This window comes from Patagioenas fasciata, chromosome 20 (genome assembly GCF_037038585.1).
Source record: "Patagioenas fasciata isolate bPatFas1 chromosome 20, bPatFas1.hap1, whole genome shotgun sequence".
Lineage (NCBI taxonomy): Eukaryota > Metazoa > Chordata > Aves > Columbiformes > Columbidae > Patagioenas > Patagioenas fasciata.
In genome coordinates, this window is record NC_092539.1 from 8575639 (window position 1) to 8603234 (window position 27596).

A 27596-nucleotide genomic window follows, 5' to 3' on the forward strand; every position below is an offset into this window, starting at 1 on the left:
GAACTAGAAGAGCGGTGGCTGTTTCCAAGGAACAAGGGTTATTTACGTAAAGGACATGTACAGTAGGACATTTCCATGGAAAATAGGAAATGTTATCCCATCGTGCTGGTTTTGCTCACAGCTTCTTTGCAGGAACTTTAAGCAGAAGCAAATAATTGCAAAAAGGGGAGGAAACAGAAGCGTTAGGGCGATTAGAAATGGCCGCTGGATATTCACTATTGTTCTTCATTCCTGCTGCTTCCCTTGGAGCACAAACCACCTCCAGACTCCGCTGTCTTGCTGAGGTGTTCGGTTTTGTTTTTATTTAAAATAAAGGCACGCCGCTAATTCATCAAAACCAATTAAAACCCGTGAATTCGAGCAGCAAAATGTGACTTTTAATCCAATTAGTTTCAATGACAAGTCAGCACAGCTTCAGCACTTTCGAAAAAGGCCCAGAATAAAGAAATTATTCCATAGCAATCACAGTGATAAGATATCTGCAAATGCAGCTCTTATCGGTGAGACCGGCCTGGCTGAGCAAGGAGCTGTTACCCCGGGGTAGGGGGACATGGCAAGATGATTTTCAGCCTATTTCCAATAAGCAGCAATCAAAAAAAATATGCTGTTTGGCTCTTAGGGTTACAGGCTGCACATTTGTGCTTGTCAGTATGGGTTTTCCGAATCCCCCTTCTCCGATTTTACATGTGAATGCATCGATCCTGCCTCATCACATCTGCCAGCTATCGGAGTAAGAATTAATACAGTGAGATTAATGTCAGCTCAAGCGATGGTGTGGAAGGCAATGGGATAGAAAAGATGGGTCACTTCTTACCTTTTCTATATCTTCAAGTGTTTTGTAGTATTTGGCCTCGGTTTCTTGGATTTCTAGCAAACAGCAATTTCTTTTGTCATCTTCTGTCATACCCATTTTCTAGAAAAAGGAGAAATAACGCACAGTCAGATACTCTTAGGAGTGGGGTCCAGCAACCTGCTCACATGGAGCGGAGTTCCAGTTCAGCCCATTCAGAACAAGGGTGAGTTGGGAAAGTCAGGGGAGCACTGTTACTGGTTTCTGTTAAAGGAAACTACTTTTATCCCAAAAAATTAGGAAGGAACCCTGGCTGTACTATTCAATACGTTTCAACATGGTAAGCATTATATTTTTTGCATTTTTTTATAGCTACATCACCAATGACTATCGGCTAAGGAATAAATAAGAGTTTTCCCCATTTTTTTTTGCTTAAGATGAAACTCACAACTGAGCCCAAGTGCGTCATAAATAATACATCAGACTTATACAAATCCCCTGCCAGGGTTACCAGTTCTCACGATTTTAGGTCAAATCTGATAATACAAGTGTTTCTTAAAGCCCCAACTCCCGCAGTCACTTCTCTTGCTTTAAGCGGAGCTGGAAACACGTGTTGGGAGGTGCTGCACTTGCAGTCTCTGAACCTGGGAGGCGATTCAGTGATGGGGTTTTAATGATCATGCACAGGAACAGGCACCCCCTAATAACTCACAGCACAAACCTTTCAGCTGGATGGAAAACAATACTTGAATCAATGTGTCTTACCTGCATATACCTAATCTGAAGCATGCAGAAATACAAGAAACCAATTAGCATCACATACTTGCTATTGCAACAAAAAAAATCCAATAATTAGACAGATATGTGGGTGCTTGTAAAAAAAATGGACTCTTTTGCTCAAGGAAAGGGAGGAAAGGGAGTCGGAGTCATTGAATCCATCGCTGCCCAAGGTGTCCAAGGAAACCTAAAACATTGTGCAGGTCGACAGCGAAAAACTGACAATTGTAGTGACCCTAATCCTGCGCTACCCGGTTTCTGGCCCCCTATACTGTTGGAGCTTTCCCTCACTTTTGCCATTTATGCAAGAAATTCCTACCGAAGCCTTCCCAAGGGGTGGTTCTTGGGCCAAATGGTTTCTGCAACTGATGGCAACATGATAAAAACACCAGTGGCCAACAAGCTCTGCTGACTTTGGCATTGCCACCGGAGTCCGTAAACAGCTCCAAAAGCCTTGGCAGGATCAGTGGGAACGTTTTGTGCCTGACTCCATGATCCAGATGGGTTTTCGGCACACAGGGAGCTCCTCAGGTTGCAAACCAGGCGTGATCAGCAAACATGTCCATCGATCCCGCTTCATTACGGGGAGGTACGTTCCCTTGTCAGCACCATTTGCAGCCAAGAGAGAGTCATTAGAGTCTGCACGAAGCTCGGAGGTGGTAGATATCAGAAGGTAGGAGAAAATTTGGAAGGTCACGCTCTGATGGAAAGGTTCCCTATAGCTCTCCATCAGCAAAAGACAGGGCAGTGATACTCTCGGTGCTGGGGACACTGGTAGCGAGGGTGGCTGTGAGCAACTTTGGGGAGATATAAGGGCCACCAGCACCTTCCCAGCTCATCCATAGAGTGTGATATTCGCACCAGAGCCCTTAGAGTTAATGTAAGTCCCCCTGTGAGGCTGTGCACGCTGCACACCTGGGTTTCCCCACCATCAAAAGGCTTTTAAGAGACAATGGACAGGGTGGGCTGCTTGTCCCTAAAGCCACACGGGTCCCCAGAAAGCTCTGCTGTAAACGTCTGCCTGCTCAGAGACAGCCGGGCAGGAGTGGCCGACCAGTTTCACAGAAGGATGAAAAGCAATTCACTTCCCTGCAGCATCACCCACCATCAGCAGATACTTATTTAATTGAATTCTCTCCCTTCCCCTCCCACCCAGTCACAGCTTTAAAACACGCATACAAACTGTTACCATGGGCTGCTGAACTTCCACTCGGATGATATCTTCATAGATATCATCGCCTTCGTCTTCGCAGGGGACACAGTCATAAATATCCTCCCCCAGATCGTGTTCGCTGGAACGAGAAGGAGGGAGATTGAGCGATAATAAAGAGACACGTTTGCTGTCACTTGATCAGGCAAATGAACTACTGCTCGTGCCAAGGAGGGAGGACAACCATGACAATAAAAACACCCTCTTAGCCCACAATATTGACATATTCAGTCCACGTTCTCTGTTTGCATTAGGGAGTTTTGGTTTTTCCCTGGATCGGTACCCACTGCACATCTCTTTCTGCTCACGGGAGGCTGGAAAAGGCGAAATGCTGCTCGACATGAGCGGGGATCACAGCCAAGAGGCCGCTCAGAGCCCCGTGCCAGCCGTGCCATGATGCTCAGTCACCATGGGCTGCCAGCTCTGCCCCTGCGGAGCTTTTCCTCGGCGTTAATCGGCCCATCCGAGACAGATCCACCGGCCAAGTGCCCCGGCGAGACCATCTGAGCGCCGGGTCCAGCTCCACCTGCACCAAAGATGCTCACAGCCTCCCCTTCATCTCCTCAGGACACAGAGCAGCTCTGGTGTCTGTGACTTTAACCACATTATACTGAGAGAATATATTTCAATGGGTTGGATTTTGATATGTTAAAGCATTGCACGCACCCTTGGTCTGTTTTGGCTTTTTCTCACAAAAAGGCTTCCTTCACACCAAAGAAACCATCTCCCTTCCCCACATTACGGCCGCAAACTGCCATAGGAGCCCATGTCCATTCTAGGTAGTAACGAAATACTAAATAATCATTTGATTCCTCCATGCGGTAGGTAGAAGCATCCCAGCCCTGCCTCGCCAAGGGGGGAAGCGCTTTAAAGGCATCGCTGTGGCAGGGTCCCCAACTTGTGTTTAAAGGTGATGGTGTTAGGTACTTAATTGTCATCTGAGCCTTTACAACCTCCCCCAGGGGCTCCTCAGTCTTAGAACACTTTTGAAAATTCAATCCATAATAAATACCAATTAACAATAATAATTTTAGCGCTTAGATCTACAGGTGCTGATTGCTAACGGCTCCCACTGAAGTCAACCCCATGGGATCAGGACACTGTGAAATGCTGGAATATCAAACAGCGTTCACATATTTTACAAGCTGTCTCTTTCAACATGGGTATTAATTACATACAAATATACTTAGGTGTAAAACTGCGCTAAAACTGTAACACTCAACATCTCTATGTTATAAAGCATGCAGCAGCACAGCACATCTGTTTGCAAAACTGGGCTTTATTTCTTTTCTAAATGCAGTTCTTTCTATTTTTAAAAACAGATTTATTTAATAAAAGTTGGGGGAAATTAAATAAATACACTGGCATGATGTATCCATCCCATTCTTTCAGAGTGATGCATTGCAGCTGCTATAATAATGCCCACTAATAGCTGGTGATCCATCTTCCCCTTCCCAAGCGTCGCCGTCACTGTTATTATCTGTACCAATATTTATATTCTCGGCTCCGCTCCTTATCCAGAGCGAGGAACTCCTGGTTCCTGATTAATCTCCCCTTCCCGCCCGCACCTCTCGGATCACTGCTGTCTCTCCATACATCATTTCCCCAGCTCAAGAGTCGTTAGGAGACGTAAGGTTGGGTTAATGTTGCCAGCAAGAGCCTGGTTGGGTATGACGGGACCATGGCGGGTGCCGTGGTGATGCTGGTGCCAGAGCAGAGCTCAGCAACTGTTTTGGGATACATACAGAAGGAGGAGACACCACCTGAAGTGTCCCCAGGATGTCCTGCATCCCGAGCATCATCCGTCCCTCCCCTTCCACACACACGCACAACCAAGTGCCACATCCAAACCTCAGCAGCCAGTGTCACCCACCCCAGCCTGGTACAGCACAAGGGACCTAGCTTGGAAAAGCTCAGCTTTTCTCACCCACCAAGGAGCCATGAGCTCTGGACCACGGCTGGGGACACACCAGGACATCACTGCGAGAGACCCAGGCAGCGCGTGGGATGCTGAAAGGGTTTTGCTAAATCACGGGCTGCCTGGACCAAACCACGGGTGCCCCATGGACCTGGCCCTACCCGGAGCTCCTCTAGACCACCAGGAAAGGGACAGAAACACCTACCAAGGGCAAACACAGTGTGTTCACCCACAGAACTGCCAAGAGCCACCTGACAACAACACTGGGAGAAGAGGAGCTCTGGGTGGGGGTGCCCACACCAGGGGATGGGCACAGATGGTTTGCGATGCCCTGATATATGGTCTGCAGCAGGTCTGGTGTGCTAAAGGAACACTGCACATCACCTTTGCAATGACACCATGGATGAGGAGGGTGAGTTGGGAAGGTCCGAGGGACTCAAGGGTCACTGAAGGACCTTTTCATCCGTAAAAGTTTCTCTGGGAATTTGAGGAATTTGCACCAGCCTCAAGAATCCAAGGACGAGCCCAAGCGAGGCTCTGAGGGCAAACCCACCACGCCAAACCCATCCAAACCACGGCGTTGCTTTTGCTCTGCTGATGAAAGTGCCAGAACCGCCACGAAGAGCGAAGGAAAAAGGAGGAGGAGGAAGAAGGAGCTAAAATAAAACAACCAAAAGACAAGCCCAAATTTCCAGCCCTGTGGCCGAGGTTAAGAGCCAGAAGACCTCAGAACCACCACAGGGTCCCGGCTGGAAGTGCATTTGCCAGGTCCCTGAGACAGCTGCCCAGCAGCTGCGAGGCTCCAGTTCGCCCCAGTAATCCTCCACTTCGTCATTCTGACTCTGCACTTACAGCTATAAATAGACGGTCCATCCAACCAACCCCCTCATTCCCGCCCTCTGTCAGACGAGGACAAGCAGAGCCCTCTATTTGCAGCACATCTGGTAGGCTTCGGTTGCAGGGTGAAGGAGTGCAAGATGGGCAGCCGCTGGACTCGAGATCTTGCAGGGTTTTAATTACTCAGATTGTACTTGGACAGAGACACACATCTGGAAATAGCAAGAGAGGCCTTCTGCCATCTATGCTACTCAGGTTTTACATTCCCCGTTCAAAGTGGAACATTATAAACCCAAGAATGAGCCACAGTTACAGCAACTAACATGATCCTAGAGATGGCACAAGCAGGACATAAAAAACCCTTTACTGGTGACAAAGAAGACAAGACAAGTTTTCAAGTGCTATGGCTCGAATGCTTTGTACCATGGAGCCATTTATTTAACGGGCTGCCACGTGTGGTTCTTCCAACGCCACAAAAATAATGAGAAAAGTGGCAGCTAACTTATCATCTCACCTTGGATCCTCTATTCATTTCTTTTTTTAAATGCACTTGAGAAATTCTGCTGATGGCATCACTATTTTGGAAGATCCGAGGTGGCAACACTGGTGACAGCAGCGAAACACATAGGACAAACCTCAGCGAGGAGCTCTTGGCAGCAGACAGGTTGTTGGCAGAGCCTGTGCCCAAACAAGCTGTGGCACTTGAGAAATTGAGATCTTCTCCATCTCCCCTTCTCTACAATGAGAAGTTCTTTGGAATACACCAGTATCTCTGATACTTTTGTTGGGGATAAATCCCCAGTGAGCTATGGCTTGAAAGAAGGCTGGGGGACACTGATGTGTGGGACGAAGCCCCCCCAGGGTACACCCTGGCTCCAGCACAGGGTTTGGTGTGGAGCCGCTTCACTTAAAACACTTTCTGTGTCCTTTTTGCAACACCAGAACTTCCCCCCTCAAAGCAATTCACTTTTAAGGGAGAAAAGGAGGTAAAAGTTATGCCAATTAAATGTTTCATGTCAAACCACGCACAGAACTCCTGCCTGACTCCAAATTCTTCAAATAGCTACCAAATAACCCAAAATCCGTCCTGCGTGTAATCCACCCGACCCTGACGGGCTCCATGCCAGCGCAGAGGGACAGTGCCATGAAGTGGAGAAGGCACATGATAAAGGAGGTTTTGGTGCTGTAAAGAAGACAGGATTAATCGCTCTCATAAGTTTAATGAGACAAAATAATGAAAGAGCACTTAAGTGGCAGCAGATAAAATTCAGGGTAAATGTTAAGTATAACTTCAGGAGCACCAGGATGGTTTGGGGAGCTCAAACAGCCATCAGGAGAGATGGAAAAGCAGTCTGGTGGGGAAGATGCTCAGCAGTGAGGTGGATAATTGCCTGTGTTGCCAGTGCCCAGCAGCCGTGTCCATGGGGATGCAACAGCCCACAGCCCCACGGGGGCTTCATCGGGACAAGGGACCCTTTGATTTTTGGGGGCAGGCTCTAGCAAATGGATCCTCATGTTGCCGTTGCAAAGCCCTGCTCATTTCCTGGGCAAACGCCCCAATAAACCGGTTGCTGCTCGAGGGTCTGGCATTAGGGCACGCAGAAATAAATCAGGCAGCAGAGGACAAATGTCCCTTTACCGCTCCTCCCAGTATCGATCAGGCACCGCTTGCAAACCGGTCGCCCCTCGCCATCTGCCCGGGCTCTCTGCAAGCTGCCATCTGGCTGATGGCAAAGCAAACCGCGGGGCCGGCGGGCTGAGGACGGGGAATTTGATAACTTTCTAGCTCCCCTGACACCCTTTTAGTTTCCTTTCTCCTTTCCATCCCTGCTTGTTCTTCAGTTTCTGCCTTTTTTTTTTTCCCTCTTTTAAATAAATCGCTGTTTCCAGGCAATTATCTGCTTTGATCTGCTGGCTGGCTGACCCGGCGTGCAGCCCGGCATCATCTCTGCGATTCCCCCAAAGGTGAAAGCACAATGGGTTCATCAAGGCATGAAGATCCTTTATCCACACCAACACCCCGCACTCGCGGGCAGACAGCTTGGTTCTGCAGTGCACATAAAAGGCCCTCGTGGCGATGCCATGGATCCGCTCCCAGCCCCAGTCCTCGCTCTTTAGAGCATTGTGGGGACACCGAGGACAAAGCCTGGTTCCTTCTGCTTCCCAAATCTGCTCCTCTGTCACAAATATGTCTGTATTTTTAATGCCTTGCACAGCAGGAACCCACCCAGTATCTTAAATGGGGGACACCAAGCTGCTCCATGTAAGTATTAAGGTTGCAATAGAGTATTTTGAAATTCTAAACCAAACCAAAACAAAACAACCCCCAAACAAAACACAAAAAGCCAAAACAAAACCAAACCACAACGTACAAAAACCACCACACAAAACCAAACCAACCACACACACACCACTTTACCACCCCCTAAAACGTCTTTGTAGAACCAGCTCAATATTTATCCTGAGTTTTTTACCCCAGACATGGAGGGGTCTCTTTTGGAAAAGGAAGGATTGTTGTGCTGTTCGGTAGCGATTCCTTCTACGTGTTGGGTCACTTCACTGCTCACTGCGAAAATCATTTCTTTGCGTCCCATAAAGCATTTTAGATGCGCTCGGATCCTCCCAAGGCTGCTGGATCATCAGCAATATGAAAGGCAAAGACGCTGGACGGACTGAATCACCCCCAGCTCATGAATGACACCCTTGTTCAGCTGCTTGGAGATCGGCAGCAGTTAAGAAAGAGCTTTCTCATGCGGCCCCGTGGTTTGCCAGCGCCCAGCATCGGTGCCCAGTCCGCACCATTGTGACCAGCAAGTTTCCAATGAAAGTTTCCTTGTGAAGCACGGAGAGATGCTCCTTGTCAAGGGGAAAAGGGGGGACTATTGCTGACGTGTCCCCAGGCGGTGGGAGCAGCAACACTCATGCTAAGGGGCTCTCTGGGGCATTTCAGAGGGTTTTACAGTTACGGGTGAATTACATCTCTGTTTTGTAGGCTGTGTTTCTGCGCACAACCTGCCTGTATGGGGAGTGCACATCTGGATGAAGGAATTTGCACAATACCCCCATGCTGATTTACATATGCCTCTGCCCAGTGGTCTTGACTAATGAAAAGGATTTTACACAAAACAGGGGACAAAAAAGGAAAGTTAAAAGTAGGAGAAAATCAGTGACAGAACAGGGCGATCAGTAGGAAATAAACCTCTAAGTCACCTGAGCACGGGACTTGGGCATCTCAGCCCCTCTCAGCAAGGGACCAACTCACAGCCACGAGCAAAGGTCCCAGAACAGTTTGGGAACGTTCTACCTGGACACCCTGTGGAGCAATTCAAGCTGGGAACCCATGTTCAACACCAAATAACCCACTCCGAGAGCATCAAAACCCCCGATTTCTAGGAGAGGGCTGCTGGAACGCTGCCATCCCCACCAGCGCTTGGGGGAGAGTTCACACACAAACCTTGCTCCAATTAAAAGCACGCCTACGTGTGAGAATCAGGAATTTTAAAACCCAATATTAAAGGGATTTTGAGAACTTTAGGGGAAGAGGAGAAAAAAATGTTATTCTTGAAAGGAACCCTTTGTAAGTTAAAAATTTATTAAACTGTAGCTGCTGGGAGCAAACCGCGAGCGGGGGATTCCAGGGTACTCCGTTTCCCTTGACTAGTAATTTATGATTTACTTTTGTAATAACTGAAGCCATGAGGAACTCATTGGATTAAGGAGCCTTATTATTTATGTTGTGGAACAATAATATTTAACTGCATAAAGCCACATATCCACCCATACGGACCTTCCCTCCATACAAACCAGACTGCACTTCATAAGTAAAACCCCGGCCCTGCTGAAGCCGATGGGAACGCTGCCATTGAATTCCGATAGCACCCGCATTTCACCATATACGTTGTAGTTCAAGGTTGGTTTAAAGCCTGTTATATCATCACCATGGGTAGCAAAACACAGACACCAGAGACCCAGATAAATACAAACACAGAAAACACGGCAGCATCACCCCACATCCCCAAAGCAAGGGGCTGGTTGGATGCTCCAAAACCACCCAAGGTGGATGCAGCCCCGCGTGCCAGCAGCCATGCAGCCCAAAAACACCATGGGGGGGTCCGGTGCTGAGTTAGCAATGGGTACCCCAGTCCCAGAGAGTGGTTCTGCTTCGTTTGGCTCTGAGGAGGAATTCTGCCCTGGGGTTTTGCAGTTAACAATGAGATTTAGCAGGTGGAGGGGCTTCCCGTGGGTTTGGTCCCCTCACTGTCCACCAAGCCACTTGTAAACTCAACCCAATTAAAAGCGAGGTCACCCAGGAGTCCACCTGGGAAAAGATGGACTACTATAAGAGCACAAAAACCTCTTGGCAAGATGATCAAAGCAGCTGGCCCAGCTCTCCGAACCCTGCTGTCAAATTTTATCTGACTTTGCTGGAACTACATTGCAACTTTTCCCTTTTCATGACCCCTCCCCAAGAGAAGGCAAAGCCACTTACTCCGCCAGCTCCTCCAAGCTCCGATACACATCGTCATCATTTTCCGTGGTCTCCTCCGATGGGAAGGGCCTGGGGAAGGAGAGGAATGACAGCGTTATTGGTGTGTCTCAGCCCTCGCAGCAGGTCCCCTGCAGCCCCAGCTGACCCCAGCCCAGCCCTGAGCATCCCGTTGAGCAGAGGGCGTTTTGGAACAAAATATTCATTGCAAATCCATTTTTTCCCATTGAGGCATTGGCTCCCAGGAGGACATCGTCTGGGCTGCTTCCTGTGGGCAGCACTGGCACGGCAGGACGAGAAACCAGGTGGTGAGGCCGGTGGACCGCAGGGCAGCATCTGAGCACGGCAGTGAGGAGCTGCATCATCTACAGCATCCCTGAGACCCTGTGTCTGAGCCACCGCTCCCTGCTGTGCTAGTGCTGCACAAATTCAGGAGAAATCTAATTCAAGCCCAGTGCTGGACTTGTTAAGACATAGCAACACCTTTTCTTCACCCATGATGGAGCTTTTCTACCTGTGAGCTCCTGTCCTGCTCGACTGGGGCACCCCGAGCTGCTTCCCACCAGCATCTCCCACCGCTGCAAGCAGCTGATCCCACCAGAATGAATGAGTCCTCACAAAACCTGGGCTTCCTCATCTTAACAACTTTGTGACAGCTGAAAAAAAGAAGTTAAAACCCCAGGGATGAGGGAAAGGACACCAAAAGGGCAAAAGGAAGTGGGGAGAAAGCAGATTAAAAAAGAAAGGGAGGGAGTGTTGGGGGGGAAAGCAAGAATTCCTTGGCTCATTCTGAAGCAATAACCAAATAATGTATGAAGGAGATGAAAAATACCGCTTTAATTAAAGCCAATGTATTATTGCTGGCACGGGGCCACGACAGGCCATGGCTCTGGGGCTGGATGCACCTTGCGACTTCGGCCATGCCGGGCTGGGGGTCCCTGTGGTCACAGCAAACCTTGTCCCCACCAGAGCACAGGGACAGGGGCAGCAGCAGTTTGGATCGTCCCCGTGGGCACCGCAGCGATGGCAGCTGGGGGTCCCGGCACTGAGAGCCACGCAGGGCGGGATGCTGATGCTGCGGGTGAGCAAAACTGGATACACATCAACTTTTAACTGTCCCCAAGGGTAATTCCCTCCTCTCCTCTCCTGCCCTCCCTGTTTCACGATAGATTGCCTCTCCTGAAAGATTTAATACGTGGCCTAGCTACCCCTCGAATGCGCTATTTTTGGATCCTGTCTCTAGCATTAATTTTCCTTCCCTCCTCTGCTTTACTTCACCCTTCCTTTGGTGAACAGCTTCAGACCAAGCATTTGGAAATAGTGCTCAAACCTGCAGTGCGGTCAAATGAAACCACAACCAGGTGGTGGCCCCAGGACAGAGCTGGGAACCAGCCTGGACCCCTCTTTGGATGGGTGGGAGGGCACGGCCACCACCGCTGCCAGGCTACACCAACCCACACAGCCCCAGCAAGAAAGGAGGAATCAGAGGTGACCTCTGCTTAAACACCACTTCTTCAAATAATTTTTAAAACCCACACCACAAAGCACGACCTCCTATCTTTTATATGCATCTTCTGCTTTTAACCACTGATTATTTCCTTCTCCAGTGCTCACCATGCCAGAAAGAAAGAAGTAAAAGAGCCATGAAGAATATTAAAATCACAAGCACATATTTGCAGCCATAAATCTGGGCTCGAGGTGTAATCAGTTCCTCTGACAAAGCCCCTCATGTAAGACAAGGAGACAGCAAAGAGAGGAGAATATTTTCTAATGAGAGTTTCATGAAGACGGCAGCTCCGTCAGCCCTTCCAGCTTCACCTTAATCGTGGGCAAAGCACCGGAGTGAAAGTCAGGGCACGGGAGCAATTAATAACCTGTACCTCTGCAATGGTGGATAATGGCTAAATAAGGATGCACAGAATGCAATTAAAAGGAAAGTCACGCCGAGGAGAGGATTAGTAAATGGACCATGGGAAATGTGGAGCTGAAGGATGGTTTTTTGGAGAAAGCCTTGGGTTTGCCCCCTGTTCATGTCTCTTTCCTAAGATGCCCATGAGACGCTCCCCGTGTCCTCATGTCACCACTGCGGGAGCAGAGCTGCCACCTCCCCTTCTCCAAAACTGGGTACCAGCCCCCGGACTGGGGATGTGGATGAACCTCCAGCAGTCAGCTATAGAAAACATATTAAACACGTTTCTACCCAGACTCTCAGCAGGGCCAGGGTGGAGCTGGCGGGAGCTGTGGGTGAATCGCCCCCCCAGCCCCTGTCCCATGGGTTATTCCCAGTGTTGCTGGCTCCTCTCGGAAGAACACTGGAAGTAAATGGGACTAGAAGCTGATGATTTCCTAAGAAATTCTCACAGATCTCCAGGTGCATTGCCACTTCATACACAATATTAAATGTTAGTGCTGGGAATGCTCAACAGTCATAAGTATTTTGAGTCCATTGAAACCAAATAGGTTTGCAAATATGCCAGTCCATTTAAATTCGTTTGAAAACGTCTCTTATTTAATATCATTAGTTAAGTGCTAGACTTTGTTTTTCACTCCACCGTCATGAAAAACAACCTGCTGAGCCATTCATCCTCCCAGCCCGCACCGGATCCCACTTAGATGAAGAGCAAAAGCTCCAGCAACATCAAACACCACTGGAACAGGCTCTTAGATGTAATAAAGCTCCCAGAGTAGACTTCTTCACAGCCAAACCCCACAGCACTCAACAGCATCGCTTCCAGAGATCAAAGAAGAGAATTAAAGTAGGATCGATCTGATGTTTTAGCACCTAAAAGAGAAGGAAAGACCCAGCAATTTGTTATGGAGTTTAGAGTGAGCTTCTCCTCTTGAGGACAAGACTTAGAGAGGATGATCGTTCTTGAGAAGCGACGCAAAGTACCCCCTTGATCTTACAAAACACTGAGGGTACTTTCTGGGTTGGAGAGCTCGCACACGTGCAGCACTCAGCGCCCTGCAAAGGCAACAGCTCTTGCAAGGAAAGGCAGGAGCAGTCTACAGCCAGAGTACATCACACAGGGCGATAATCAATTAATATTTCATGAGGCACCTAATGCAAAAACCTCCCCCTTGCTCTCAACGGTCACTTGGGTTGCCCCACGATCCATCCCATGCTGTATCCTCATCTCTCTGCAGGGAGAAGGTGCCGCTCGATGTGCTGCCTGGCTGCTCTCTCCTCTGAATTATTTAATGGGAAGAGCTAGGTAGGCTGCAATTCTAACAGCAATAAGCATAAAGGTTTACTTATTTATGAACATATTTCAGAATGTGGGTGCCTTGTCCTAGCAACTGAAGCCAGACGTTCATCTCCACGGTAGCGTCATTGAGAATATGGAGGGTCAGGGATGGGTCAGTTTTACTCGGATCATTTTGTAAAGCAGCATCGTAGCCTCAAACCCACTGTGACAGAGCAGAGAGGATCTGGCATGATTTCCTGTCTGTCTCCCCTGCTTCCATTCTGATTTCTTGGGGTCAAACACCACCCCTGGGAACCGAAAGTGTAGTGAGAAGCCGGTAGGGTGGAAATGTCCCCCTCGCTGCCCTCTGTCCCAAGAAGCTGTTCCCATCCGAGCAGATCATGTCGGGCAGATCTGCAAGGTTTTCATTGCCTGTGCAAGCACCCACAGGAGACTAAAGGAGGCGGCTCATCCCTTACCAGCAGAACACCATCCTCCCAACGCCAGCATGCCCATCTCCTCTTGTTGCCTTGAGTCCAGCGACCACACTTCAGTGTTTTAAAAAGCAGTTGGAGTATGTGACACTCGTGAAACCTGAGCTGCTCCCATCTGCTGCCCCTTCTGCGAGGGATTTCTTCCTAAATGGGAAGGACCAGGGCTTCAGGCTGGTGCAAGGGAGTTCTACAGCCCTGCTGGGATGGATGGTGCTGTGCAGAGTCTTCCTGGCTCAGGATCTGGCAGAAAAAGATCTACAGACCGTAGTTACACCTTGCAGTAGTTCACAAAACCCATGGCTGAGCACGCAGATCCTATGAGAAACCCATTTTGAAGCAAGCATCGTGGCAACACGAAGAAAACCCAAGGTTTTGGACTTCAGGCCGTGCTTTCCGTGCAAGTCCAGGTGTGGGTTCACAGCCGGCTCCTGCGCTTCCAGCCCTGTCTGCCTGTCCTGCTGCTGAGGTTTAAATGCTGCTTCAGTCCCCAGATGTATTTCTCCAGGGGAAGCGCTGTTCGTAGCACGTCATTTTGTTATCTCAAACCTTCCTCTCTCTTTTTTTAACTCCTCTTTTTCTCCAGGATGGCGTCATTCCCGAGCATGGGATCACCCCGTCCCCGCGGCGGCCACCAGTTCAGGTCCCCTGGGCACACAGCACTCCTGGAGCCGTCCAAAGAAAACCGTGTGGCTCTGCAAGATGTTTACACGCAACTGAAAACTCATTCATCATCAGCTTTGGTGGGATTAGGCAGATTAAAGTAGCATTTAATTTACTGATGTACCACGAGGTGGCTGCGACCTGACCTGGGACGAGCAAAGAGGTGACCTGGAGCTGCTTCTCCAGCCCCGCTCTCGACTCGGGTGGCACCTCCGAGTTTTGCTTCCCATCTGCGAATTGGGAACAGCGTCAGGGAATTATCTGGGTAAAGTGCTGCGAGACGGATGAAAACCACGTTATTAATGCCCAAGAGCCATTTTTATAAAGCAGAATGGAATCAATTCTCTCCCCTGCAGAACAAGACACATCGGAGCATACCAAAAGCTGCTGAATTTAATTAAAATCATACTATTGTGTTACATTACTCATCTCTGGAAAGAAGCACCTCGTGCTGTGCCAAATTTTAGACACATCCCCTGAAAAGTTAGGATTTGCTTTTATTTGTGGTCTGAAAATTGCAAAAATTCTCACAAGATTAATTCTGATAGAAATTCAGTGGGGAAACAGAGAGCTACATCATCAGATAACACAAAGATGACCATTTTGCAGAAGAGTATTTCCAGTACTTAGCACCATGCACCCCACATGCCCAAGGGTGAGCTGCATGCCCTGCTCTATCTTCAGCTCAAATCTGAACTGAGTATTTCTAGAGACCATGAGACAAGAAAACAACAGCTCGTATAATTTTATGTTTTAACACATTATCACATTTTGAAAAAATTCCCATGTACCAATGCTTCGCTCAAGAAAGCGATACGATTTTCTCCTCGCTTCAGCTCCACATTGGCGATAACAGATGGATAAAATCAAAAAGGGAACCCAGAAACATCTTTCTCCAAAAAGAAAGGAAAAAACCCACCCTTCTGGGTTAACAGTGCAACCGATCGCTAGGAAACAATTTGGCCCAGGTCTCTGACTCAGAAGAAAACTAGATTTCAAAACGCTGTGGCTGAAAATCAATAGCAAATAGAGTGAGCCGGGACACGGGCAGCGTTCCCTGCCAGGGGACATCCCCATGGCCCTGGTGCCACCAGGAACCCAGCAGCAGCAGCCTAGAGAGGAAGGAAGATGCTCCACTCACCCTGGGAGCATAAAGATAGATCAGAGCCAGGATGTAAAGACCTGGCATGCACCTCACGGTATTCAACAACATCTCCATAAGGCTCTACAACTGCCTAACTTTGGAAGACATTCTGTTAAAAATAAAAAACAAAAAAACCCAGAGCAGTAGCTTCTTTGCTCTACCTGAGCAGCTGCGATCCTACAAAATACAGGCCAATAAAAACAAATAACTACCTAAACATATATTTCTGCCTGTTTCCAGCGCTGCTGACTGCAGGAAAGCACCACCAACACGTCCCAGCCAAGCGGGGTCCTGCTGGGCAACTTAAACCCGATCTGCACGGACCACCTGGGCTGAGCAGCACGTTCCATGGCCCACGAGGAACAAATAGACGTGTCCTTCCCCCTCCCAAGAGGGAGCCCCAAGCCAAGCACTACACGGGCAAAATCGATGAACAACGACAAGGCATGTGCACCCCAAAAACCAGCGAGCCCCACGTGTGATGATGAAGCAGAGCTGTGCACATTCAGAGCCGTATCTTCATTACGCAAAGCTGCTGCTGGGGAGGGGGCAAGAGAAACTGCCTTTGCTGGTATTAGCAGATGCTTACAGGGTGACCTCGGCATGTCCCAAGCCTACAAAAGCAGCCACACAAGAAAACATCTCAATGATATTCTTCAGACTCTCTTAGGAGCAAGTCTGTGAGGACACACACTTGCCAAAATAAACCTGTTAAAAACGTTTTTAGCTAGAAAGGAATTGCTTTTAGCCAAGGGTCCGGCTTGCTGACAAAGGAAGAACCTTTACGGTCACTCCTAAAGAGGTCTCCTGTGACACGGACAGACCCATCCCCACTCGACCCCGCCAAGGTCTGGACCTCTGTGATCTGTGCTGGTCAGTCCCAGGGCTGGTCCCAGCCCCAGACTCCCTGCAGCACAGCAACCATGCCTATTTCCAACCACAGATTCCTTCCATATCCATTTTATAGCAACAATTACCAATGGATATGCAACGGCAGTAAAAAAAAAAATAAATAATGTGCAGAGTGCAATTACAGAGAGCACACTGGCAATGAATAAAACAGTCCTTGTAAAACCAACCTACAGAAGAGGTCCCATAATTACCTCCTCACCAGAAGACACTTGAGGACTTAATCATCAGCAACTTTAATTGCTTGCCATTTTCACACACTGCTGGATCCATCTCCTGTGGGCACCATCCCCAGGGGTGGGGGAACCGAAGACCAAATCTTGCAGCATGAAGCCTCCATGATGCTGGAGACTCTTTGCAAATCCGTTGGAAGATTTCCTCTTATCTCCCTTTTCTCCACCAGGAACATCCAGCTTGTGCCATCCCATCTTTTGCAAGAAGTGGGTTTTGCCGGCAGGAGCACAAAGTCTCCTTTACTGGGACACCCCCACTGCAAACCTGGGTAACTCCACACCGCAGCGGAGCTCACAGTCAGATGGGGAAATGGATTAACATCATGAAACCGGGACAAAACTCTAGGTTTAATTCTGAACTGGTGGATGAATCACTGAGGGGTTTCCAGATCAAGCGCAGCTGACCAGTGAATGACAAACACACAAGGCAGGGGCTTGAGGTCCAGCTCCATTTACCCCCCCTTTGCCCAAATCCTGCAGACAGGCAGGACACGGTGCCCCGAGGAATGCTGCTTGCTCAGCACGTCATATCACAACCCCGGAATGGCGCAGGCGGGATGCTTGTGACTCTCCCTTCCCATCCCTCCTCCCTCTCACCCACACACACATCCTGATATTATTGGCAAGCCGTTAAGTACAGAAAACTCCAGGGATGATAACGCTGCAAACCTCATTTTGAGCAGATCAGACTTGTTTAACAGTTTACCTGGGCAAAACTGAGCAATGCTGAACCTCGTCAGCAAGGCAAGGGGTTTGCAGGGTGGGAGGAAAATCATTTCGGGGTGAAATCCTCGCTGATGGGAAGATACCGGTACAGCTTATTTAGTGCCTGGAGGTGGCTCCAACCTGTGCTAATGCCAGGGTTGAGTTTCTCTCATCTCGCTCTGTGCATTGTAGAGATGGGCAAAACGGAGACACGATGGTCTCGCTGGTGGTCACCACTCAACAGGCAACCCAGCCCTGACCCCCACCAGGCGTGGGGTCTGCAGGGGGGAGCAGGGCACCCAGGGGCTCAGAAAAACATCAGGACCAGCCCCGGCTCATCACCTGGAAAGCCAGGAAGGTTTTTCCCCTTCACTGACATCTCCAGCCTCCTGTAAGCAAAAGAGCAAATCCCAGCTCCTACGTACAGGACTTTTGGGGGACACCCAAGCATCCCACTTGCTGAGATCAAACATGCCCTGCAACCACAGGCAGGTACCAGCCAAGTGCTTGCCACCCAGTCTGCTCTGTCACTGGGGTTAAATGCCAAGAGAATCAGCATTCTGGTTTGTATTTATCTATTTTTTTCAACGCAAGGTGAACCTCAGCCCAGGGCACTGGGCTGGCCACACTGTGTTTGCCTGGAGGTAAAACTAATGTCACTTATTCTTCCACCAAGCTCAGGCTGGCTGAGCCCAGGGGGTCCTGCCTTGAAAACACAACCATCCCCATCCCCTTCTCCTTCCTCCCACCGCCCAGCCAAAGCACCACTGCTGCTCCCGCAGGAGAAAACCTCCTCTTGACAAACAGGATTCAACCCTCCTCCCCATTTGCAAGTGGTTTTAAATCTATTTTATCAACTGCAGTGCCTTCTGAAGCAAGTCACTGAGAGGTTCACTTCATATATAAAGGATTTACTTAGATTAAGGGCCTCAGTAAAAGCCCTTTGAACACGCTAACTCCTTCCCGTTTTCAGATGGTTTCACTGTGCACACATTAAAAATGCATGCAGGCAGCATGAGCCAATATTCCTTAACCTCCTGCTTTGCTTGCAAAACTCTGCTTCCAGGAAAAACATGTGTCTCGGGGAGATGAAAAAACACGTGCCGTCTCCTCACAGCTCACTTGCGGCCACTGAAGCCACTTGCATGAGGTGGATGATGCTTGGAGACCAGAGGACATTGGGATGTACCATGGGCAATGCAGAACAGCCAGGGCCGCAGCAGGAAAGTCTTGAAGAAACTTAATTAATAACAATTTTTTAAAAAATAAGACCTACTCTACTTTGCTGATGGGCAATGCTACACAATGAGGATCTTTTCTTTGTGCCCACATAGAGGGCCTGTAAAATAACACACGGATGAAAGCCCCAGGAAGAGGGTATTTATGACACAACTTACACTCCCAAATTGAATCAAAAGGCAGCGCTGCCAGGGGTGCCCACACCAGCGCATGGGGCTGTCTCCAACCAGCCAGGTGAACAAGGGTGTTTCTCACCTCCCTGTCTCTGAAATGGGAAAATCAGACGTACTAAACCAAGGGATTTGCTCAGGACCGTGTACAGCACCTGGGGCAGAGCCAAGATCTGAACCTCGTTTCACGCACCCGCTCTCCCTTCAGCTCTTTACCCACAAAAGCATCTTTCCTCTGAACGCCTTAAACTAAAGAGAGAAAACGGGCCTTTTCCTAGGAGGTACCAATACGCCTCTTATCATCGAGAGGCTTATTACGCACAGGACACCACCCAAAAAATAACCCAGTGCAGCAGTGGCGGTACTTGCAACTACACGCTTCTTTAATTAGCGGGGAGACATCATCTGTGCTGTTTGCACAGCAAGAGAGAAATCTATTTTTGCAGCCATTAGACACCATGGTCTGCTAGGAGATAAATCAGCGATGCCCCATGCTGGAGGGGGACACCGCTTTCTGCAACCGGGACTAGGACAGGGGAGCAAAGACACGGCACAGGCTGTAGCTACAGCTGCAGTAGATTAAGCCCAGCCTTAGCAGCGTGCTGCAAACAAAACATCGCATTCAAGATCCTTTTTTGCCATGTTTTGCTGCTTGTAGTTTGTTCCTTGGGAGAAAAACTGTCATCTCAACATAGCTATCCGATAGCTATCTGATTTACGCTGTGAAACAGGGCTTCTCTGGCAAGGTTCATGTATCCAAAAATTCTTAGGGAGAAAGACTATTTTATTTTTTCACTGAATAGCACGCAAGATTGATTTTTATTTTTCTACCCCACATGCCATGAAACTTATTTAAGGACAAGTAATAGGCTTAGGGATTTACTTCATTCCTAATTTGCGCAATCCTGATTCTTAGACCCCAAAATAGGGCCTGGAGCAGAGCCACACTCATGCTATGGAGTTGAAAACCACATAATCTGTGTCCCATCCTAATTACACTGTATTTACCATGTTTTTGAGCACCATGCCTAAGCCAACAAGACTTTTCCCATTTATTTCAATGGCAGCATCTTCACAGAGGGGAGGGCAGGGACCCCAGTGGGCCGAGGGGCAGCAGCGGCCAACGGGAATGGTCCGATCCCTTTGGGGAGCCAGAGCTGCTGCTGGTTCCCACAGATCAAATTAATTCACCTGAGAGCAGTTACTGCCATTGAGGCTTTTGTGATGGTGTAGCAAGAAATCACCTAATTAAAAAGAAAAAACTGTCCAGCGATGGAGAAAGAGGGCTCTCTGATGGCAGGGGACAGTGGTGATGGCAGGGGACACCCCGGGGGGGTTATTTTCCAGCTAATGGGAGCAGCAGAATTTTCTTGCAGAGCTGGCAATGGGAGGAGGAACAAGGTTAATACGCAGGAAAACAGAGTTACAAGCAAAGACCCACTAAGCTTTGTGCTATTGTTGTGTAATTACGGTGCCAAAGGCTTCCAAGATACGGGGTTTTAGTGAGACCTGTAAATGCCGGTTGTAAAATAAATGACAAAAAGCCACATATCCACAAGAATAGCAAAGCTTCCCTGCTCCTGGCTTCCAGCTATTGGTCGTTCATCCTTCAAAGGACACCAGGACCTTCCTGCCCAGGGAAGCGTTTTGCCAGGGCGGACACATCGCAGCCTCCTCCAGTGATGCCCCGAAACTTAAACCCAGCCCTTGCAAAGGCTCTGCAGCTCATGCACGTGGGCTCCCCACTATTCCCTGCCTCCAAACGCCTTCGATGTTTGTGTCTGTTAAAATATTAATCACTGCAGGCTCAGTGCTATCCTTAATAATAAATATTCCTTAACTTACAGCACATCTTTACTCCTCAAACCTTCGCCCCCTGAATCTCCCCCAGTGCCGGTGGGATGTGTCAGATTCACCTTTAGGCTCCAAGTTTGTTTGTACATATGAAAAGCTGTTTCCCTCCAGCAGTATTGGTGCAGTTAAGGCAGGAACAATAAGGCTAAAGTGTCTGATGTGATTAAATACCAGGAATGCGGATAGGGAGAGAGAGAAATATTATTTAAAGCATCATATTGAAAGAATCTTACCTAATTCCTTTGGTTTGAGCAATGCTGTGGAAGGAGAGTCTGGATACTGCAGAGATCACCTAGAAACAAGAGAAAAAGACACTGGTGTGCTTATAGAAGACAGAGGAAGGGTTGGTGGGAACTCAAGGAGCTGCAGCCTTGTATTTGGACCTGAGCACTCATCAACATGAATGTGCTCCAGTCCCCCCACCAGTGCCACAGCACATCACCATCAGGGGTTAGAAGACACTATCAGTGCAAATATCACTTTTGGTTTTACCACTGGGAATATAAGACGTTTAACCCTCGGTTATAAAAATCCCCATTCAGCATCATCATCTGAGGAAACTCCATCCCGCCATTCATACGATACATCCAGACCCGCTCCGACAGGTTTTATTCAGCACTGAAAAGCATTGAAAAACCCCTCTTACTTTGTATTTTATTACAAAAGGTTTGTAACTCCCTTCGCCTCTCCCCACACAAAATGATCTTATCAAGGTGAACTTGCCAAGACTGAACGGTTTTGCCTTCTCGCATTTCAATCAAGATGCATCATCAGTTTGTCAGAGGTGAGCGCAGACCATCGCCCTTTTCTGGCAGAAAACAGCCAGAAGTGATTCAACAATGAAATATTTTCATCATCGCAACCGGGAACAGCAAAGCCACCAGCGTTTTCTGAAAACTCCCATTTTTGATGGGCGTTTTAATTGCTATGCAGAATTTTCAACGAAGACAAACAAAGAATGGTTTTAGTCCCTTATAGATATAAAACATGTTTTACTCCTGCTCATATCCATCGTTTCAAAGTGAGATTGCAAAAACAAACCTATTATTTTTGGACTGGTTTCCCATCTACTGGGATGAATAGAGATGCCTGTGTCCAGGACACAGATAAAGGACTTCTTGAGCCAACCCTGCTGTCCATGGCACACAAACCCCAACACCACTGCAGTAGAACCCCTCCTGTCTTCTCCTCCACACTTTTGCCACCTCCATCCCTCTGTTTTTTCTTTTCTTTTACTACTTTCACGAATTCCAGCCCAGCTGTCGGCCACTGGTGCCCCACGTGTGGACCCAAAGCCGGTGGGACAACAAAGGAGCTGCCATGGTTTGGCATTTAGCAGTTGCCTTCCACACAGAGAACAAAGATGCTGAATTATTCAACGAGGCCAACGAGACTCAATGAATGTCAAAACTTGGCCAAGTTTCTCCCTGGTATAAAATGTCACTAATGGGAGTTCAATGCAGAAAGGAGCTCCAGAGCAAGAGGGAATTTCCTCGCACCTCGGATACTTTATTGCCCTCACGCTACGCCTTCTAGCAAAAAAAACGCATTGCCAAAGCTTTGCTTTTCTTCTCTTTCAAAGATGTTGCCCCTGACATTTCATTCTAAGCAGAATATGCAAATAAAGAATTTTTTTAATTAGACAAAGGATTATTTTTGCTGCTGCTGTCATGAGCCTATTTTGGCCTATTCCTCCCTCTCTTGAGGCCACCTGGCCAGCTACCAGCCCACCAGCCCTGGCACGCCTGGCTTTACAGGGATGCCCTGGAGCCACTGATCACAGACCATAATTACTGTGCAACTAGAAGAGAAACTGTAAACCTTCCCAAGCAGAAATTCAGTCTAAGTGCAGCCGAGTCCCGCATTTTCCTGTAACCCAACCTCCGTTTTGGGGAGGTGTTAAACAAGCCTGGCTCTCCCAGTCCCTCACACACCTCTGCCTCTGGACGGTCTCTCGTTTGCTCTGGTTTTGAGGAGCGTCACGCAAAGATGTGGCTTCTGGAAATGTCACGATTCCCTGAGCAAACTTGGTCCAGAGAATCACACAGAATCCCAGAATGTCGAGGGTTGGAAGGGACCTGAAAAGCTCATCCAGTGCAATCCCCCCATGGAGCAGGAACACCCAGCTGAGGTTCCACAGGAAGGTGTCCAGGCGGGTTTGAATGTCTGCAGAGAAGGAGACTCCACAACCTCCCTGGGCAGCCTGGTTCTCACCGGGAACAAGTTTCTTCCCAAATTTAAGTGGAACCTCTTGTGTTCCAGTTTGAACCCATTACCCCTTGTCCTATCACTGGTTGTCACCGAGAAGAGCCTGGCTCCATCCTCCTGACACTCACCCTTCCATATTGATCCCCATGAATGAGGTCACCCCTCAGTCTCCTCCAGCTCCAGAGCCCCAGCTCCCTCAGCCTTTCCTCACTCGGCAGATGCTCCACTCCCTTCAGCATCTTTGTTGCCCTGCGCTGGACTCTCTCCAGCAGTTCCCTGTCCTTCTGGAACTGAGGGGCCACAACTGGACACAAGATTCCAGGTGTGGTCTCCCCAGGGCAGAGCAGAGGGGCAGGAGAACCTCTCTGACCTACTGACCACCCCCTTCTAACCCACCCCAGGTACCATTGGCTTCCTGGCCACAAGAGCCCAGTGCTGGCTCATGGTCACCCTGCTGTCCCCAGGACCCCCAGGTCCCTTTCCCCTACGCTGCTCTCTAATAGGTCATTCCCCAACTTATACTGGAACCTGGGGTTGTTCCTGCCCAGGTACAAGACTTTACAGAGAAACCCAAAGGGGCTGAGCCCCATTGGAAGGAGGACGCAGCTCTGCCCGCAAGCTCCAAGCGAACCAAGCCCCTCACAAAGTGCACGCTGCCATTACAACCTCCATTTTTAACTAAGGTTGAGTTTGTCTTTAGAAATGACATGAGCCGCAACGGGAAAAAAGAAGGTTAAAACATAACCGGGAGTCAAAGAAGCAGGTCTTACTCCCAAAATTGCCAGCAACGACTTCAGGCATGTTATTAAATCTCTCTGTGCCGCAGTCTCCCGCCTCTAAAACTCTCCCCAGTTTGGGAGAGGAGGTGGGTCTGAGCTCATTAGCATCCAGGAAGGCTCCAGAGCATCGCTGCCGGCGAGTGGTACCTGCAAACATCAAACCTCGATGGGTGTGGGGGCTGGAGAGCCCGCTGGCACCCCCGGGTTTAAAACAGTCCAAGGGAAGCCCCAGACTGATTGAATGAGTCTCTCCTGCAGTCTATTCTTAGACTCATAAAGTAAAAAAAATCAGTTTATGAATCAGACAGTTAGACCGCAGGGCTTGACTTCCAGGGAAATTTAAGAGAAAAGCGCACTGTTCTTTACGCCAACAAGTTCTGCTTTGTTCTTTCATGAAAAACCCCGAGCGCTCTGAACATCCTGGCACATCAAAGCCGGGGATCCAGCAGCGAGGCCGCACACACAGACTCGCTTGCCTGCGCTTGGGCTCCCAAATCGATGCTCAGGTACGTAAGCAAAGTGACCCACTTCGAGGGATTGGGTACAAATACCCTCCATAAAGCTTGGCACCTCCACAAACAAGCCCGAACAGTACCTGCCTCAATATCGGGGAGTATTTTTCCAACAACAACCAAGGCAGTAGCCAAGGGCAAGCCAAGCCAAGTGCAACCCCAGCTCCTGCGCCCAGCCACGCGTTTAAGGATAAGCAATCCTCTCAGTTTCAACGGGATTAAACAACGTTCTCAAAAGTGAGTCAGTCCTTAAGTGTTTGCTAAACTGGGTCTCATTTTCCCTGTAAAACAGCTTCTTATTTGCAGAGAAACCCTGTAATATTTCCTGCCACTCCCGGCTATCGGTTTGTATGAGGCCAGGCAGAACCCACACAGCTGGCACAAGGGGCCCCTGATCTCATCCGAGGCTTTTCATTGCTTCTGCAACACAAGGACATGTTAATACAACTAATACAGATATGACACTGAGTGGAATTACAGCTCGTTGTTATTTATACCTCCCCTTTCTTTGATGGCAGCCTGGAAATGCAAACGTTTTGTTTCCCAAGGCAAACAGAATAACAAAAATAGATCAGTTACCTTCGGATTTACACTCATTATTTCATAAGCTCAGATCTTTGGGTTTCATGGGGACTCTGATTTAAAAAGGTACCAAGTCCTACATTTTGGGGGGAAAAAAAGAAGGAAAATTTTTAAAAAAATCAAAAATCAAGTCTCAAACTCAGTTCCTCACACTCACTGGTCACTTTGCAAGAAACCTGCTTGAGTAAAGAAATAGGATTTGAGGGAAAAACAAACAAAACCACCACCATAAGAAATCCACCACTCTTCTTCCTTACTACCAACACCTTCTTTTAGCAATTATAGGTTTTAAAATAAACTCAAGCAAAGCAAAAATAAATCATTATGCTTACGCCTCTTCTATTTCCTCCAGCATTGTTTACTGCTGATGGTATCTCTGGTGCATCTAGAAAACCCTCAAATAAACTCTCTCCTTATTTGTAGAAGTAAATCAACCCAGCTGGGCTGGAGAACGCTTTGCATACGAGGACGACCCAGTATTCTGCATTCAGGGGTTCCACCCATGTCGAGCCCCAGCAAGGTCGTGCATTCCTAGAACAAACTAATATTTGCTTCTAAGCAAATCAGGAACATTTCAAAGTTGGATAATAGGATCCAACAGCAAAAACACTGATGCGAAGAGTCCCAGGGATGAGGCCGCTAAAATAAAAAAGCAGCCATGAGAGCAAGGAGGACTTGCTCCAGTTACCTCCAGTTTGTGGTGCTGGAGAACCCTGTATTTTCTCCCACTGTGGCCACTCAGCTCGTGTTTGTCCACCTGCTGAGTGAAAAAGGAGTGGCTGGCCAGGTGTACAGGGGGCCAGGACACCCCTCTTTGCCCTAAACCTCAACCAGCATCCCGCATGGCAGGGAACAGGTTTGCTGCACAGTCCCCCACACACATCCTCATTGATGGGGCTGTTGTCTACACAGAGAAACATCTGCCCTTTGATTCTTGTACGCAAGTTGACGTGCAACCTCATTGATATTCCCAACAGGCACAAACTCGCACTGATCCATCTCAGACTCCGGGACGGCCCCGTGGATACGAGCGGTGCGCGGTGACCTTGGGACAGCAGATGATGCTCCCGCAGCATTCCTGGAACGCTTATCACCGAACAATAACCAGATGCCCAAACGAAATGTAGCAACAATGCCCAGTTTTGGTACATGGCAAACGACACTCAGAAAGCATGGCCGTACCATCCTGCATTGTATTTGACGCCCCATTAAGTACTGAGAAGAAATGCACTAATACTTCTAAAAAACATTGTGCCTAAAAGCAAGACCAGGGAACTCAACCTCAGGGTTCCAGTGCCAATTTGCGCAGCCACCGTTTTGAAAGTAGTTTCCCCCAGTTCGCTCGCTCCTCCTTTATAAAATCTTCCTGCTTTTTCCACAAGAAGGCTCAGAGGCCACAGAACACCCTTCTGCTCTGCAAAGCCGCCATCCACCGCCCAGCCTGTGCTGCAGCTTTACGGCACTTTGCAAGGGATCTGCTGCCAAACAGACGCCTTTTCCTCCTGCTCCCGCCTTTGGGGAGAAGTGACAATCAGGTAGGAGAATTCTGAAGGAATTAGCTCAAGCGTGGGAAGCCGTGAAGCACGTAGGAGGACGTGGGCGCTGACAACCCCGACCTCCGCTCGTGCAAACTGGCAGAGTCTCTGCTGAAAGCCAACCAAGCTGTGCTGGCTCACACCCGCTGGGCACGTGGCCCCTTGTGCTAAAAGAGGTGCAAGAACAGAGGAGGAAAGGGGGGAAAAAAAACCCTCAAACACTAATTAGCTTAAAACGCTGGTAAATAGATTTACACAGGCGGTCTGTAAAGCCTTGGCTAACCGGGACTGCTTTGTGCCGTCACGTGGGACTGAGCCACCACAAAGAGACATTGTGCCAAGGTATTTGAGCACGGGGAAGAAAACACCAGCAGAATCATTTCCATGCAAGAGAAAGAGAAATGTCACCGGCTGATAGCAGCATTCATGGTGCTTTTGTGTTTCCAGATGTTCAAAGCCTGGCCCTGCTGCTCTGTATCTCTACAGACTTTGGAGATGTTAGAAAAGCATCCCTGTCTTACGCACAGGCCTCGGAGCCTACCTGGTGCTAAGCAGGGTGGTTATAATTACCACATCTTTACTATGCACAGATAAAATTATCAGGAAAATTCAAGGGAAAGGATCCGGCAGCTGATTCCTGATCATGGAGCACTGATGCAAGTGTCAGAAATGATAGGATGGCCAAACCAACACCCTACAAAAAGCAGCTCCAGGCACAGAGCTGTTTGTCTTACACCATGGAGAACACCAGGACAGGCTGAATTTTGACCAGAAACAGGCTCCTCCTGCTCAATGTTGGAATTCAGGCAGTTTTAGTTTAGTTTCCTCCCCAATCTGCAGGGCACCTGCTCTACAACCTCATCCCTTCCTCGTGCTTAAGGGCTCAGGGACCATCTCCGAACTCAGCCCTTAGCTCATGATGCCCAAAGTCGTGCACCTAAGCAAAATCTCTCATCTTGTGTCTCAAAAAGAGCCACCCAAGCCTTCCTGGGGGGGAAAAGTCCGTCAGATGTGGCAGTTCCCATAGGGACTATTTGCACCCTGACTGCATTATTGCAACACAGGCAGAGCATGGAAAACAAGCAGCACATATTAATTCACGGTGGTACAGGAACGTGGCTCTAAGAGCGTGTCAACCGAGCTGTTCCCAGACTTGAAGTTTTGCTTTGGCCTCTAAATTAAAAAGCTGCAATGTAGGCAAACGCACCATCATCTCATCCCCTTAATTAGCTTTGCTTTTACGTACTCAAGCGACATGCAGCCAAGGGGATTGCAAAAGCTCTGGGGAGGGACGGTGGCTTTGCACAACACACTACAAGGAGAGGCTCCTGCAAAAGCATCCCCCCCTCCCCCAGTATTGATTGGA

General features: G+C 48.7%; 1 protein-coding gene across 9 annotated transcripts in view; it reads right to left on the bottom strand.

Annotated features, from left to right (window-relative positions):
* The window catches only part of VAV2 (vav guanine nucleotide exchange factor 2), a 116118-nt gene that overhangs the window by 22876 nt on the left and 65646 nt on the right, over positions 1–27596 (bottom strand). For 5 of the 9 annotated variants that reach the window (XM_071817536.1, XM_065853641.2, XM_065853642.2 and 2 more), the window contains exons 3-7: positions 20848–20906; positions 10022–10090; positions 2757–2859; positions 1556–1570; positions 815–913 (exon numbers count right to left, since the gene is read on the bottom strand). In XM_071817536.1, the coding sequence (XP_071673637.1) occupies positions 815–913; positions 1556–1570; positions 2757–2859; positions 10022–10090; positions 20848–20906 (345 nt within the window). Of the gene's footprint in view, positions 1–814; positions 914–1555; positions 1571–2756; positions 2860–10021; positions 10091–13685; positions 13816–20847; positions 20907–27596 lie in introns of those variants that run through there. The other 4 variants (XM_065853643.2, XM_065853645.2, XM_065853647.2 and 1 more) reach the window with 2 other exon arrangements.